Raw genomic sequence first — 16,158 nt, 5'->3', positions numbered from 1 at the left:
ACAATGCCGTGTTTTTTTCCATCCGGCCACATGTAACATCCCAGGCGAGCGATCAATAAAGAGATATTTAATTACCCATGTTCCCACTGGCCCCTTCTGCTCAATTGGAGGCTGAGGGTGACAGACAAAGTTAAATTCATTGATTCAGGAAGTGCTTTATTTTTGGTAAACATCACTAAAGCAATGATAACTCCCCCTCCCCCCCATGCCAGATCACCCCCCCCAGCCCCCCCGAGGCCCCTCCCTCTGTGGCCTGGCTTAGGCCTTCACACCATCTGTCCCGCCCACCACCACACGCTCTCCCACGTTCCCCCCAAAATCAGTACGTTCGACCACCCTCTGATCTTTCTCTCCTTCACGCCCTTCTGGACCAATTAGGTTGTGAGGGTGATGAGAGGATGATGTGGCTTTGCCTCACCACCCCCCCCCCCCCCCCCCCCCAACCTCCGGTGCCCTCTGCCCCTCCCTCCCGCAGCGGAGAGCATGGTCACCTTGCTGGGGGCAATGAGCTAGTTTACATATAGGACCAGGCCGCTCTCTCTGCCCCTCAGTGTGCCCATACTCTTCCATCTTTATTTGCTCCTACCTGAACCTCAGGAACTTTCCCTCTGACGGGTAAGACTGTCTCCTGCTGATGGCATGGACATTATTTTGCTTTACGCTGGCAGGGAACAGCTGCACAGACGCTTTCGCGTTCATGAGAACCGCGGCCAGTGTGAGCGTTTGGAGAGAGAGCTGGCCCTCTTTCGTCGGCCTTTTGCGTGTTCTTGTGGGGCTTTGCTTGGTTTTTGAATCTGTTTCTCACTGGAAAAGTGGAATTTGTCGCATTGTGTGATTCCTATTTGCAGTGATGCACGCGCATTTCAGAACGCGTGGGTGGCTGCGTGTGTGTGTGAGAGAGAGAGAGAGAGAGAGAGAGAGGGAGAGGCCTAGAACTGCCTTGGGTAAAGGAGAACTGCATATTCATTTGCAGATGCCTTGCAAAGTTCAAGTTCATTTCTCTTTGGCAGCTACCATTTTGCATCTGAAGATGGTCAAAAATTCTGGTTTGAGAGGAAGGGGCAGTGTGTTTCTGTCTGCCGAACCCCCTGAGGCTCTGCTTTTCTGTTTAATGTGGTGAAATTTAATGCTCCGTTTCTCTTATATAGCCACGGGGAATTTGATGGATATGAGAGTTTGTCAGTCTGGTTTTTTGGGAGAAACTAGTCATGGTAAAGATATATAATGTGAAAGGAACCTCAAAGAGAGACATTTAGTAACTAATTTACTAAACAAGTTACTAACTAAGATGTGCAGGGCCATTCTGAGAGGAAATATTTTTCTGCAATAAATACTCCACTAACTTTTTTTCTAATTATTAAAATGAGTCAGAGCAACTGTATTGACCATAAGGTAACCCCCCCCCACCCCCGTGTCCAGCATACGCACCATTGTCCTGCAGTTGTTCAGCCACAAAGGCTCTCGATTAATTCCCTTTTCAGCCCCCCATCTGACATTCTGCTGGATTTGCTCGGAGCCTGATAATCCCGGTAGGATGTCAGTGCGGCTCCTGGTAATTCCCCACACCGTGAGATTAAGGGGCTGGCAGGGAGTGTGTTGGTGCGTAGCCGTCGTGGCTCTGATGCGAAGTGCCCCCCAAAATCAGCGCAGCCACCCCAACACCCCCCCACCCCAACCCCCTGCTCGCGGTCACATCTGAGCTGTAGGTCCTACAGCCTGAGAGGGGGGGGGGGGGGGGGTCAGGCGGGCATGGGTGGCTGTGGTGCATCATGTCAACGTGTCACATCGGGATGTGCCTGGGACCGGGGAGGGCGGGGGTGAACGTGGGATTGGGAGAGAGGCGACCCCCATGGGGGGCGATCCGGTCGGCGCGGGGGACGGGGGGCCGCGGCCGTGCTGACGTGTCGCCCGGCGGAAGAGCCCGGGATGCCAGTGTTCCTGCCCCCGGGGGCCGGCCGATCTGAGCGCCGGGACATTCTTCGCCCCATGATAATACGACCCACTTTTTAAAGAGATGACAAAAACATCCACATCAAGGCAGCCCACCGCAAACAAAATTCGGATTTAGGGGATTTCTGTTTTTTCCCCCCCTCTTCATTCTGTGAGGGGGGTCACATGTTCTTATGCATTGTCCACATGACCGGGTCTCGGAGCCAATCAGGTGTCAGCGTTCTGTCTGGGCTGAGTGAAAGGAGAGGGAAAAAAATAATTTTCCTTCTGCGTTTTTTTAATCTTTAGCAAACGTCGAAAGTGGTGGCCATCTGGTTGAAGCTGCACAAAGGTAAAGCCTATTTTAAATCAATCAAATCTGCTTTTCTGGTATACTGTGCTTGTTGTGATGGTCAGATGTAGATTTTATCATGTAAAATATCAAACACCTTAGGGTGTCGGTGAGGGGAGATGATGAATATTTAATTACTGCTATTATTAATTTCTATTCAGGTGTCATAAGAGGTTATGACTTTTATAAGAAGCTCAATGAGGAAGCTCTTGTCTGATCATGAAAAGTCACATCACGTTGGTCAGTGTTGAGTGAGTTGATGTGGACGATTATCATATATGCTTTCTCATGGGTATGCGGTGTGGACCCAAAACACTGTACCAGTGCCTTTTGGGTATCTGTGTATCATAATGGGAGATACACGGCGAATGGTGTGATTTGAACCCAGAATTCAATTTTTTATGATTTTTTGCTAACAGCATTGTGAAGGTAAACTAAAACTGGTTGAAAACAACTGAATTTGATTAATTGCTGAATGGATTATTCCATCTCGGTCCAATACTCAAATTCCTTCATCAGTGAAATACCATCCAGATGAGCCCTGTGTAAGTCTGTCTGTACTCCCTTGAGAATACGGGTTTGGATCGGTAGTTCTGCTCTGTAATTTTTATTACATGTGAATATATTTATGGAGAGAAGTAGTTTTATTGTGTTTTGCAGCCATACTGCGTGTTGCGTTGCTGACGCGGTTACATATTTAGTATTTTCATAATGTACAGCGCAGTTTATGTTTCTGGTGCCGACTTCAGTCTCATTACTGACCTTGATAAGCTTTTGAAACATCACAAAACCTACATCCCTACCATGCCCGTCAGTGGAGTGGTATCATCGTTATTCCAATTAATGTCATTCTTTTGTTATCTGCCATTACGGATCGAATAGTGTTTGGTCTAAAGAAAAGGAGTGATGTGAAGCCAACAACAGCCTTAATGTGCACAAACTATGAACCGAACAGACATCTACACAGCAAACTGCTACAAAATCTTCTTTTGAAAGACCTAGCTGGCCTTGCATAAAGTTATACGAAGAGCCGAAATTTGAAAGACCTGCATTTAAAGTGAAATGAGCAATATTCATTAATCTATATATGTGGGAATGATTTATGAGGGCACATTTATTTATTTAATTTTCTGAAATGTAGTTTATTTTAATTCCCTCAGTCAGAAATGAAACGAGCCTGTTGGGATATTTATGACGATATCATTGACATATTGGGTGGAACTGGAGTCTTGTTTGATGTGGCTGTTGTGGCTGACGCGGGGCTTTGTGACTGATCTCCGGTGCGGTGTGCGTACCCAGCTGCAGCAGCGTTCCGTGCTCGGATCGGTCTATGCGGCGGCAGTGGCGCTGGGTTGATGGGGGTAGATATGCAGGAAATGCGCTGGGCTCCTGGCTTTGGGCTGGATGTACGGCGCTGGATTGGCAGCTCTCTACGCAGTGCTGTACGCAGTTCTGTACGCGGCGCATGCGGGGACCCGGGGAGCGGGGCTCCATGTTGTGCAGGCTGCAGTGGGGCGTGATGCGATGTGTGTCTCCGCGGGAGGCGTAACATGGCACACACCCCGCGCCCGCGCCGTGCGCATTGTTCTCGCCAGCGCTGCAGCCGAGCCCCTCCCCCCTCGCGCTCCCGTTTGCCCACATCGCGCCTTCGGCCGCCGGGCAGCTGCGGTCTCGGCATCAGCGGTTCTGCGTGGTTCTCTGCGGTTCTCCACGTTCTCCCTTTATTTTGGCACGCCGCTTGCCCATGGCCGGGGCGGACAGAGAGGGGCTGTGTTTTCGCCGGGCTGGCGTTGGCGCCATCCCCCCCCCCCCCCCCCGCCCCGCGAGTGCGCACTGCTCGGAGAGGCGGCCGCCGCTTGACTGTAATTTGGGCTGAGATCTCAGTGAGGACGACTGATCGGGGCTGACAGTTTTAGAACCTGCTGTCAGGCCGTGTAGGGAGGGCGCTCCACAGATGCGCGCACAGCAACAAAAGGGTCCTCGGGAGCGCTTCACAGCTCCGCGTCCGCGCCTCCCCAGACGCTCCGCCCCGCGCCTCCCCCCGCCCCCCCCCACAGCCCCACGGCCCCGAGGCCCTCAGCCAAACGGGTCAGTGCCCGGAGCCGGCCGTGATACTGCAGGAAGGGACATCACGCTAAATCTCAGCCTCGCACCGTGGAGACAGGGGCTCTGCACGCGAGTGAGGTGCTGCTTCAGGTCAGAAATCTCTCCTCCATCTTCAGCACTGTGCTCCTTCACATCGCATGTGTCTACACCTCGCTCGGAGACAGTTGACTCAGGTTGCCCCTGGATACTGACTGCATGGCCGCCTTCCCTTGTCTTTCAACATGTCTGAGTGTACCAGTGCATATAAAAACCATCTTTTAAACACATTGGATCGGACAGAGCCATCTGGGAAGACTGCACACAGGAGGAGGGTAACATGCTGGGCCAAAATGATCCTCTTTAGCTGAGTGTGTTACTCAGTATGTAAAGCGGTGGATGACTGCAGTGCATTGTGGGAATCATGGAGGATTAGATGTTAGGAGGGGCTGACCGTGCCTTGTTCTGCAGATCTGATACCAGCAGAACTCAATATTTACACCCTGTGGTTCAGGGTCCAGTCATTTAATCAATCACTGGCTATCCTACAGCGGTGCTCAGAGGGAGTTAGTTACATATCGGTCATATTATAATGGAAAAGGCCAATGACCGTGTCTAATTCAACAAGGAAAATCTCTTTGAGGTTGCAAGGACTTTCACATTGTGATAACGGTTCTGTATGTAGCTCAACATAAAAATGCTCAATATTTTATCATTATTATGTCACATTTTAAGATATATTGGGTATTTCAGTATTTATTGTAAAGCCCTTAAAGGCAGTCCAGAGGTTAGTTCTGATATACTGTGGCTTCCAAGATATTTATTGTACTCCGTATATATACCAAAGAGAAAAGACATCCACTGCACCAACCCACACCTTCTGTTGGGTGGTATGTAGAGAGCTGTGAGTTTTAAACTTCTTATAGTAGACATTTTTCCAGAGCAGAGACATTTTTTCATTTTATAACCCATGTGACCTAACTATGTTACAATGTATCAAAAATGATTATGCATGTTAGCTGCCTGAATAACAGTTAACCCTGTATTGGTAATGCATATTTGGATTTCTTCAGATTAATTTACATAAATATGTACTTGATAATTTTCCATCACATTGATTCCTGTGTGCCTAATCTGGTTAATTATGATGCTCGTCCATGGATGTTCTGATTAAGCTGTAACATCTGGAACTGCTGCCTGGCAGACCCATCTATATGGGGAGCTCAGTGCATTGTATGTGGAATTCCACAGAATTTCCCCTGAAGTCAAAGGCAGCTCATCTCCGTGTGTCATCCTCTCTCCCTCTCCCCCTCTCTCTCTCTCTTTCTCTCTCTCTCTGTGTCCCTCTCCCTCCCTCTCCCCTTTTCTCTCTTTCTCTCTCTCTCTCTCTCCCTCTCTTTCTCCCTCTACCTCTCTCTCTCTGTCTCCCTCTCTGTCTCTCTCTCTGTCTCCCTCTCTCTCTCTCCCTCTCTCTCTCTCCCTCTCCCTCTCTCTCTTTCTCTGTCTCCCTCTCTGTTTCTCTCTCTCTTACCCTTCACCAGATCCTTCCTTCTCAAGCGTAGCTCTTATTCTTGGATTTTCAGTAGTGATAATTCTTCATCAATATTTCACCTTTTGACTCCCAGGCAAAAAATGAAATTCTAAAATTGTTCAACTTCAGTTTTAAAGAAGAATTTTGCACTAGCAGAGTCCTCTGGCAGTGCATGTATGTGGCCACACAGCAGTGCTGATTCACTCACAGGGTCACTGCTCCATGTCATGTCATCAGACAGTGACATTTGTGTCACTAGCACAAACCGACAAACTTGTCTTTAGGCACTGAAATAATTTGCTTTTTTTTTAGGACAATATCCATTTTAATAACGATAATATCCTGGTTGACTACAGTCGTTTTTGATATCATTGTATGATTGTCTCATTCTTTTGTGTTTTATCAGTGATTAAAATAATTATAAGTGGGTTTTGTAATTATGACGACTCACATTTAACAAATCAGTGGAGCTCTCCAGATTCCCCATGTAATCATGTTTCAGTTGTTTCATTGTCATTGCAGTACATACTCTTTGGAGAGAGAATGTGGTTATGATGTCTGTCTGTGGCAAATGGCTTCCTGTATTCTTGCAGTGCTTGAGGAGAAATGAGACCAAGCTCTGTAAACCTGTCCCTCTAAAGAAAACTCACACAAAGCTGTAGGAAAAAACATGTGCGTGTGTGTGCGTATGTGTGTGTGTGTCTGTGTGTGTGTGTGTCTGTGTATGTGTGTGTGTGTGTGTGTCTGTGTATGTGTGTGTTTGTGTGTGTGTGTGTGTGTGTGTGTGTGTGCGTATGTGTGTGTGTGTGACATGTTCGTAATAAAAAGCCATTGTCTCAGTACCCCAGTTCGTTCTTCCGGTTATTTCAGATGTGCTCTCTGCTCTGTGCCTTTGGCTTACTGTGGATGTTTATGGATGGTTAATATTAAAATGTAATAATAACACGTCTCTGCCTGGGAGGATTAGGGCAGAACAGATGATGGGGGATCCAGTCAGATTATATTGCATTTTTCTCCATCCCTATTTTTACAGCTCTCGGTTTTTCTAACCGTAAAAGATAGCAGTTGACGGTGAAATGTACAGTAATCAGGCTTCATGTTTGTGTTTTTAATGGCGGTTGATGACAGGGTCTAATCCTTGTCTTTGTTGTGCCACCCCTCCATATAAAGTGCTGTTCAGTGCTGGACATTACACACCGCTGCCTCAGTTATGTTCCTTTCACCGTGCAAATACTGAAATAGGGATCATTTATCCAAAGAGACCACCCTGAAACCTTAAGGCTCACTTTTCCCGGTCTTTCAGTAGTCCATTGAGCAGTGGTCTGTCACCACCGACTGTGCTGCATGATGGCACTTTTTCTACCCTGTCCAGAATGTCTTCATTATCACCCTTAAGATTTTTACTTTTAGAGCCCAGCGGGGCCTGCAGTTTCATGCACTTGCATTTCACCCGGACGGTTCCGCTTTCTGGGAGGATTCGGGGATCTGAAAGGACAGGTGAGCAGGACTGAGCAGGCAGCGGGAGTGAGTCAGAGAGGTGTGTGCGCAGGACGGGGGTGTCACACACACGACTGGGTACCCGGAAGTGAGAGGACGCTCTCTGCTTCAGGAGGCTGGGCACGCCTGACCCGACGCTGGCCTTGTGGTGACAGACTTTAGAGTAGTGGAGGCAAGGTCAGCCATGTGGAGAGTGCTCTCTCAAGCGGCCACGCTTTCCGAGTGTGGCGTGCCTGGGGTTGAGATGTTTCTACTGAAAACTCCTTCTGTTTCACGTGGGACAAGACCTTTAGCTGGATGGTCATGGGTCACATCCTAAAATATGATTTTTATATTTAATTTGAGATCATATTTTCTCAATTTTTTCTTCAGTTCTCCAGGGACCAAGGGAAAGCCTTAATTTAACACATCACTCTGGCAGGTGTTAAAATCTTCTGACACAGAGGTGTTGCTCAGAGAAACTAATCAATAATCCTAAACCCTTGGCACAACCTGATTATTTAGTGGCACAACATGCTAGGTAGTGTATTTCATTTTTGAAGTGTGCCACATGCCACCTTAAGATAAGTATGCATACTTTTGAATAAGTCTGAATAAGTATGTATATTCAATGTGTTTGCTGATGGAGCTGCATCTCCCAGGCGGAACCATTTGCATAAGTCAGACAGGAAGAGCCTGTCCGAGATTCTGCACGTCTGAGCCAGTCGCTGGAGGGTCAAAGGGTGCGGGAGAAAGAGGCCAGTTTTGTATTCGCTACATGATTTTGCCTTTATTTGTATTCAGCCGGAGAAAGGAAAGAACACCGCCATCGCCCTCTTTCCCCGAACCGAAAGCAGCCGGCTTGGTGCGACGCTCCCCTACCCCTCAGCCCCTCTCTAATGGCCCTTTTGCATCCCTGTGCTGAGTGGGTCCTGGGCTGTGGTGCGAGCTTTCTGAAAGGAGCGGGAAAAAGGCACATGCCCGCAGGCCGTAATTTGCCCTGAAATCTTGCATGAGCCACAGTGTCTCTAATAAACACTGTCACTTCCTGTTATCCACGGGCCCTTGATCCAGTGACAGGACTACTGATCTATTTAATACGATAAATCATCGTGCTCTTCCCGCCCTGGTCCCTCTGCCAAGTCTCCTACAGCTCAAAGCCCAGACAAGTTTTACTTTCAGATGGCCTCCATTTTCACCCACAGCTCTGGAGCCCAGGGTGGGGCTGTCCGATTTTTTTGGGGGACGATGCACAGGGAAGCAGCGTTTGTTTCAGGGCTGCTAACAGGGTGCTGACAGCCTGCAAAGGGCTTCACTTAGGGTGTTTCTGCGTGGTCACCATGACACACAAACTCAGTTTAAACACGATAAGCGTAATCCTCCCAATGCCAACATACTGTCTCCTTTATCATATATCAATGCCTGAATCAGTAATGATGAATTTAAAAATGAGAACAGTCATAAGATGCATGTAGTCTCAGTTTGCATTACTATGCTTGATTTTCTCTAAATTGCAATGATTTATTTACACTGAGCTTTAAATAAATGAACAACACATAATAACTTAATATCCTGATTGTGTCCTGGCCGTGTGCTGGATCATGTTTAGGATGGTAGGAGTTGCAGCAGTAGGAGCTGCAGTAAATTATCGGGCTGCTTCCTCCCTGCATGCTGGGGTGCTTCTCTCCTGTTCAGAATGAGTTATGAGCCCTAATCCAATTGGCAGAAGGAGTCCACTTCCATTAAGTGCCATCGGCACAATCAGGAGTGCTTTAATTAAGAGATTCAATCTGTCTCAGTGTAATCGGACACCGGGAAGGGGAAGTAAACCCGCCCTCCTGTTTTTCACTGGGGCCTGGCCGTTCAGGAGGTGTGGCCTCCGCTTTGGAGATGCGAGGGTGTCTGATTCCAATGCCCGTGTGGAATCCGAGCTCTGATTAAATCACAAATTTTTCTTTGCATGCACCAACATCATCGCTGATTTTAATGCTGGGGTGCTCATGTCAGGTTTTAATGTCGGCAGGTGTATAGAAATTATCGACTCTTGTGTGCCTCTTCAAGTTGTGGAGTCAACTGGGAACTATATACTTTTCAGCATAAGAGGGCAGTTATACCTGATATGACTGTTTTTAGCTCTGTACTGGGTGGGGAGGCATCCTGCTACCTTCCACAGTATCCAGTCTGTTAATCTTCATTGCTTACCTGAGGTGCTTAAACACTCAGTGCTTCGGCCCACTTCAGCTCATAAACCAGAGAAAACAGCTACTCATTACACAGTAACAGGACGTCCGTACTGGGCGACCTTGCCTGTCCTAATCTGCATGATCTCTGTCATTAAATCCTCTCCTTTTCACACTGCAGAACACACAGCGTTCTCTGAAAACTAGGTGTTCTCCAATGGAAGAAGTCATTACTTACTGTGCATTCATAGACTTAGTTACATCAACCTGCTTATAGTCGGGCAATTAAATCAGCAAGTGGCTTATTCTGATATTAATATATTTTAATATAGCAGTCGCAGATTAACTATCTTTACTGGCCTATGTGATATTTACAACCGTCTCTCAGGACAAAATTGACTGATGAACAGTCTACACCTAATCCAGTCTTTTAAACAGTCTATGCAGTTTTGCACTTTGACTCTTGTAATGTTGCTGAAATCCTTGCATGGTTCATTGCGGTGTGTCTTTCCACCATTATTGCATTATTAATAAATCCAGTGAGATGTGAGGCTGTGGCCAAAGTCCTGGAAGATGTAGCTGTTACATCTTTTCTCTAAAAAATCAAGTTTGTACCCTGATACACCTAATAGCTTTAGAATAATCTTTAATTTCCCCTTTCTTAACCAAGGTGCTTAAACATCTGGTCTCAATCAAGTGGTCAGAATATTATCATTATTTTCTAGATCAATACCTGAGAAGATTATTAGTATATAGCTTATTAAACTAAATTTTTGTGACTTAAAATTGCTCATCAGTAGTTTTTGTCCTGACTCGAGTCTAACACGTAAACAATTATTTAGTGTGAATTGAGCTTCTGAAACCATTTTAGTCTGGACATATTTGTGTCACATTCTGACTATGTCATCAGCACTCATTTTTAATTGTCTGACACTTTTATCTAGGGGGTTCCACAAGGTTCTGTCCTTGGAACTAATTTATTCGCTGTTTGCATACACCCTCTTGGAGAGATTATTCATTACCCAGGGTTTTTGCTATCTTTATCGTTTTTTTTAAGCCACCACTGAAATATATTCAGTATCTTTTCTCTGTTTTATGGTTGTGAAGCTCTGAATGAACATTTTCTCAAGCTTTTTTGTGATAAAGCTACTAATTGGCGCCAGTTTCACAAAAGATAAGGCCAGGCATTTTTACCTGAGCAGAAGTGGAGCTAATTTCAGTCCATGACCTGCAGAGAAGTATCTACGGCTGAATTTAGATATAGCCTTGGTCTGTGAAGCTCACATCATAGATGTGACTAAAGTCGTCTTCTTTCATCTAAAGAGGAAGAGAGTTTTGTCCTTTTCATCCTTCACAGACATTGAAGAATTCCTGCCTACGCTCACGACTGCTGAGTGTGTGCTAACTTTCCTGTCAAGTCGTGAAAGCAGACTAGAACTCTGTAAACGTGCGTAAACAGAACAGATACAGCAGCGCTGCCCCCCTGCAGAGCTCAGTCAGGACATACAGGAATATTATTTACAGGCTGAGAGTAAAATCCTTTTACTCATAAACAAGGCTCGGCATGGCATTACCCCTGATTGCCAAAATGAGGGCAGAGACAGTAACCCATATGATTGTGGAATGCCTTCCCCTGCACATTTTGAAACAACGTCAGTTTGTACTTCTCCCTTCTTTAACTTTATACAAACCTTGATTGTATATTTGGTTAAATGTGTTTTAACTTTAATTTAAAAACATTTTCACATTTTAGCTTTAACTGTTTTAGTTTTCCATGTTTTTTTATTATATTATATTGTGATTGATCTTCACTGTAGAGGCATATTTTAATGTTTTATTATACACACTTATTTCTGTGTCTGTTCCTCATAAATATGGAACAATGCTGCAGAAATGAAATCTCTTCTTTTCATAATAATATCAGTACTAATAATGATAATAACAATAATGATAATAATAAATTATTATTATTATTTTGTAATAACTTGTAATTACAGCCCTATCATCTATACTGGCTCTAAAAGTTTTTTCTAGTAAAAAAGTATTTCAATAGAATTCAATGAAAAGAAAATCCATTTTATTTTCTCCTTTCAAAATAATTATAAAAAGTGCCTGTAGTCCAAATGTGTTTTGATATAACTTCATCCCAAAGAGCACTTATCCCAGGCTGGTCTCTCCCCTTGTGATGGGGAGGCTGTTTTTATGTAAGACATGAGAGATGATGGCCTCGGGTTTTGTCTGGGCTGGAAATTGATGGTCTATGGTTTGCGGCTCCTTCTCTGTAATGCAGGATTACCATGCTAGGGAAAAGCTGGAGTCTGCCGAGCTTCACAGAGCCGTCTCAGACTGTGTCATTCTCTGCCTCTGCCGAAACGATAGGGGAGGAGAGGACGGTGACCCTACAGAGGAATCAGATGTGTTGTGGGGGACCACACAAGCAGATATTCCAGAGCCAGGTTCACATGGTGAAGCAGACGACGTCCAGGCACTTGGGGGTGTGTGGGGATGGGGGGTGTGTGTGGGTGTGTGTGGGGGTGTGTGGGGGTGGGGGGTGTGTGGGTGTGTGTGGGGGTGGGGGGTGTGTGGGTGTGTGTGGGCGTCCTGAGGCAGAGTGTGACGGCAGAGCGAAGCAGGGGCAGACATTTGCTTCTCCGCAGATCGGTCCCACAGAGTCACGTGAGGCAGGGATCTGAGCGGCTCTCAGAAAATGGCACATGTGTCCTGGCTCAGGCTCGGCCGCTCAGCTGGTTCACACCAGCCTCTCACGGCACATCCTGCAAACTCTTCCTCCAAACGCAGACATGAAGAGAGGGAAGATGCAGCATCTACATGCAAAAGACGCTCCGCCATGATGCTGTGACTGGCCCCCTTTCTGTCTGTTAGTTTGTTTCACACTGAGGCAGACTATATCAATGCTATTACATTACATTACATTATTGTCATTTAGCAAGTGCTCCTATCCAGAGCGACTTACACAGGTTACAGTTTTTACATGTTACCCATTTAGACAGCTGGATATTTACTGAGGCAATTCTGGGTTAAGTACCTTGCCCAAGGATACAGCAGAATCGAACCTGCAACCTTTCCGCTCCTTAGCGTTACGCTATACTGCCACCCCATTTTTCTTTTAGTATAGAAAATGAAAGCAGAGTCAGATGCGTGTTCCTCACTGGGCTGCTCCATCAGATTTCTCCCTGGCCCTTTCTTCTGCCCACCTCATATATGATGATACCCACAGTGCTATACAGCAGTGTCATTGAGGGCTTTGATTGGTCAGTGTGAGGAAGGCTGTGACAAGACTTGTTTTTATGTTGCATAAAGAAATGGCAACATTTTCAAACAGACCTCCATCCATGTATGGTAATATCATTTCCAGTATATTTTTTCATATTTATGTAATTATTTTTCTTATTTATTTACAGTTCAGTAGCCTTTCAGAGAAGATGCATTAAGAGGCAAAAAAGAGCAGTGAAAGGTAGACAACACAGAAGTGCAGTATCTCTGTGAATGTAATTCAAATCATTTCTGTACGAAACACAAAGCAAGAGCAGGAAAAAAGGAGCATTTTGGGAACGCTGCTAAACCATGCGTAAAGCGTGATTAATTCAATAGCTACCACAGAGGATGGGGCCAGAAGCTCTTTAGCGGAAGGCTTGACCCACTTTCTACATCAGATGTCATGAGAAATACTGCTCTTAATAACGACTGGGCGGCTCTCAGTAAAAATTAACATGAAATTTACATGTACATATCAACGTAAAAATAACCGTTGTTCATGTAAATTCATTATACGCTGCATTTTGTTCAAACACCGGTCGCCAGCCAACATGGCACTGATGAAGATTCCCATGGATAAAAGCAAACATTAACATGGCTATCGAGGTCAGAATTGTTCAAACATACAGCCATTTTGTTTGAACAGATGGCTTGGATATTCCACCTACATACTGCGTATATGTATGCAGGGCACATCTTACTAGTCTATTGCTGATGATGTGTGATTAAAAAGCTATTAAAAGAAAGGATTATTTCATCAAGATTCACGTTTAAATTCTGACGTTAATGATCAATGAATGACAAGAAGATTTTGGTTTTTCCAAAAGAGTGCTGTCAATCAGAGCAGCTAGCACAGAGATAAAGCAGGATTTGGAATTTTAATGTCGTTCTGTTTTAAGGCTAGCGGCTGAGATTCATGTTTGACATTTGATTGTATTTCGCTGTTTATGCCTGTGTTCTCAGAAGTAGACGAGAGATACGAATGGGTTCACAGTTTTCAGATCTCTTCTTACAAAACTCGTTTGAAGACTTTGTCCCAGAGGTGACATTTGCGAGGGCCAAACCAATTCTCACTGCATACTCATTTTGTCAAACAGAAGATTCCAAATTGCCATCATATATGACAGCTGAGGTTTATTGAATAAAAACATAAACCACTCCCTAATACTTAGATTCACATCCATCTTTGACATTTTATTGCATAGAACTATCACCCTTCACTCAAACATGGCATTCAAAGATGCCATGTTAACCATTTTGATCACGATGAGGGCCCTCTACCTCCTTCTGTGTGCTGTATTCATTTCGCTGAGATTCGGTGCACACAACGCTGAAAATCTCACCGGCTCGGCCCCCCCACAGGGCAAGCTGCAGCCAGATTCATCAGTGCTGGCCACAGTGGGTTTATTTCTGACCACTGGCTGCAGTGCCCAGCACCCCCGGTGTTAGCCCAGGATTATAGCCTTTATGTAATCTGAGCTCGGCTGGGAGATTGGAGGACAGCTGGCTCTCCATCCTCAGCCTTCCTCTTTATGTGCGCTTGTCTCATGACCACCCCCCAACACACACACACACACACTCACACACGCACACGCACACCACCTTCATCTTTCTCCCTCTTTATACTCTTCCTCTTTTTTTTCTGTCCAACCCTTCTCTCCCTTTCTCCTGTCTCCCTCTCTCTCTCATCACTCTCTCCACCGTCTAATCCTCCTCTCTCTTCTCTCTCCTCTCTCTGTCATCTCTTCATCTCTTGTACCCTCTCTCATCCTCTCCTTTCCCATCACCCTGTCCTGTACTCCTCTTAGCCCGGCGATGCTAAAGCATGCTTAAGCCCTGTGTTTCAATCTCATTCTCGGCTTCTGAGCCGAGCCCCATGTGACTTTATGTAAAGTAAGCCTGTCATGGTGCTCCCCATCACTACAGACAGGACCACAGCCCAGGTAAATCTATTTAAAAACACGGGCACCTAGAATTTATCCTCTTTCCATGCATCCCATAATGGTCATGAATAATTAAAGAAAAATCCTGTCTACCTATACTGCAGCAGGACGGAAATGCATCTGAATAAAAACACCTTGTGTATGTGTGCCAGCATTTGTGTGTGTGTGTGTGTGTGTGTAGGTGCTTATAAAGTTGGGATTTTGAGTTTGTGATACTGCTTTTCATTGTAACACACCTCCTTATATTCTGTATGTGTGGTGTAACACCACAAGGTGTGGTGAGTATTGCAGGCTCTGACATTTCTGCAAAACACAAACTGTGACTGTACGTTTAACTCCCGATAGAAACAGTCTAAATCCGTAACACGCTGGCTAATTTATGGGGTGAGAGAAATGTTTGGCTGGGTTTAGCTCTCGAGCGGACTGTACCTCTCTCTCTGGCGTCCCAGAATTATTGCGTCTGTGCTGGTTCAATGTCGGATACCAGAGTTACAAAGTCTCGCACGGTCAGAATGTATTTGCTGTCACAATCCAATTTGAGCTGCAGTACAGTGGTGTGTGAAATATTTTTATGGTCGTCTAGAGCTGCTGACCTCATTTATTTATAGGAGATTTACATCACTTTCCTGCGTAGGTATACAGAAATCTGGCCTTCTCTCTTTTCTGCTAGAAAACGCTTCAAAGTGATTCATATGGGTGGAGTCCCAAAAGCAGGAAAGAGGCAAAGGCAAAAATGTAGAAACATGCAGTCCATACAAGAAGAAATGCAAACTGAATATTTTTGGTCCTACTGCTATATGTATGTTGACACTGTAAAAATGCAGTGGAAATAAATGTTGAATATTATTCCACATCTATCAACATATTTATATTGGCATTAATTTATTCTGTTTATTCCACCAAATCCCTGAACGAATATTTTGAAAAGTGCTCCCTCTTGTGTTAGACATAAGCATAAATACATGACAATTAATTCAGAAAGGAACATAATTTCATCTAAGCCTTAATGGAACCAGACGAGCTGTCATTTTACACATTCTCAGAATTAATCTTTTAAAGATTTTTTAAGTCTCCGTGTTCCGAGTCCTCTTTCTAACCATAGTGGGTGTGCCTCTGTCCCCGCCCCTTGCAGGTGATTGGTTGGCTGCTGTACCATCACACTCTTCCTGCCCCTGGGGGACTCCTGGCACGTGACCACACTCCTGCTTCACCTCCACTCCCAGCATGGAACCCACCAAAGTCCAGTCAGAAGGCGGGCTGAATGTCACCCTCACCATCCGGCTCCTCATGCACGGCAAAGTAAGCAAACGTGGGGAATTGTGGGTACAGGAAGTGAGGAGAGGACAAGAGGGCCAATAAAACACTACAGCGAGTTCAAGTCCTGTGTGT

General features: G+C 45.4%; 1 protein-coding gene across 10 annotated transcripts in view; it reads left to right on the top strand.

The window, feature by feature from the left end:
* The window catches only part of pcbp3 (poly(rC) binding protein 3), a 50,212-nt gene that overhangs the window by 23,851 nt on the left and 10,203 nt on the right, over positions 1 to 16,158 (top strand). For all 10 annotated transcript variants that reach the window (XM_036540373.1, XM_036540372.1, XM_036540368.1 and 7 more), the window contains one exon: positions 15,902 to 16,068. In XM_036540373.1, coding sequence (XP_036396266.1) covers positions 15,994 to 16,068 — 75 coding nt within the window. In that variant the 5' untranslated portion in view covers positions 15,902 to 15,993. The remainder of the gene's footprint in view (positions 1 to 15,901; positions 16,069 to 16,158) is intronic.

Source organism: Megalops cyprinoides, chromosome 11, assembly GCF_013368585.1.
Source record: "Megalops cyprinoides isolate fMegCyp1 chromosome 11, fMegCyp1.pri, whole genome shotgun sequence".
Lineage (NCBI taxonomy): Eukaryota > Metazoa > Chordata > Actinopteri > Elopiformes > Megalopidae > Megalops > Megalops cyprinoides.
This window is presented reverse-complemented; position numbering and strand designations above follow the sequence as displayed.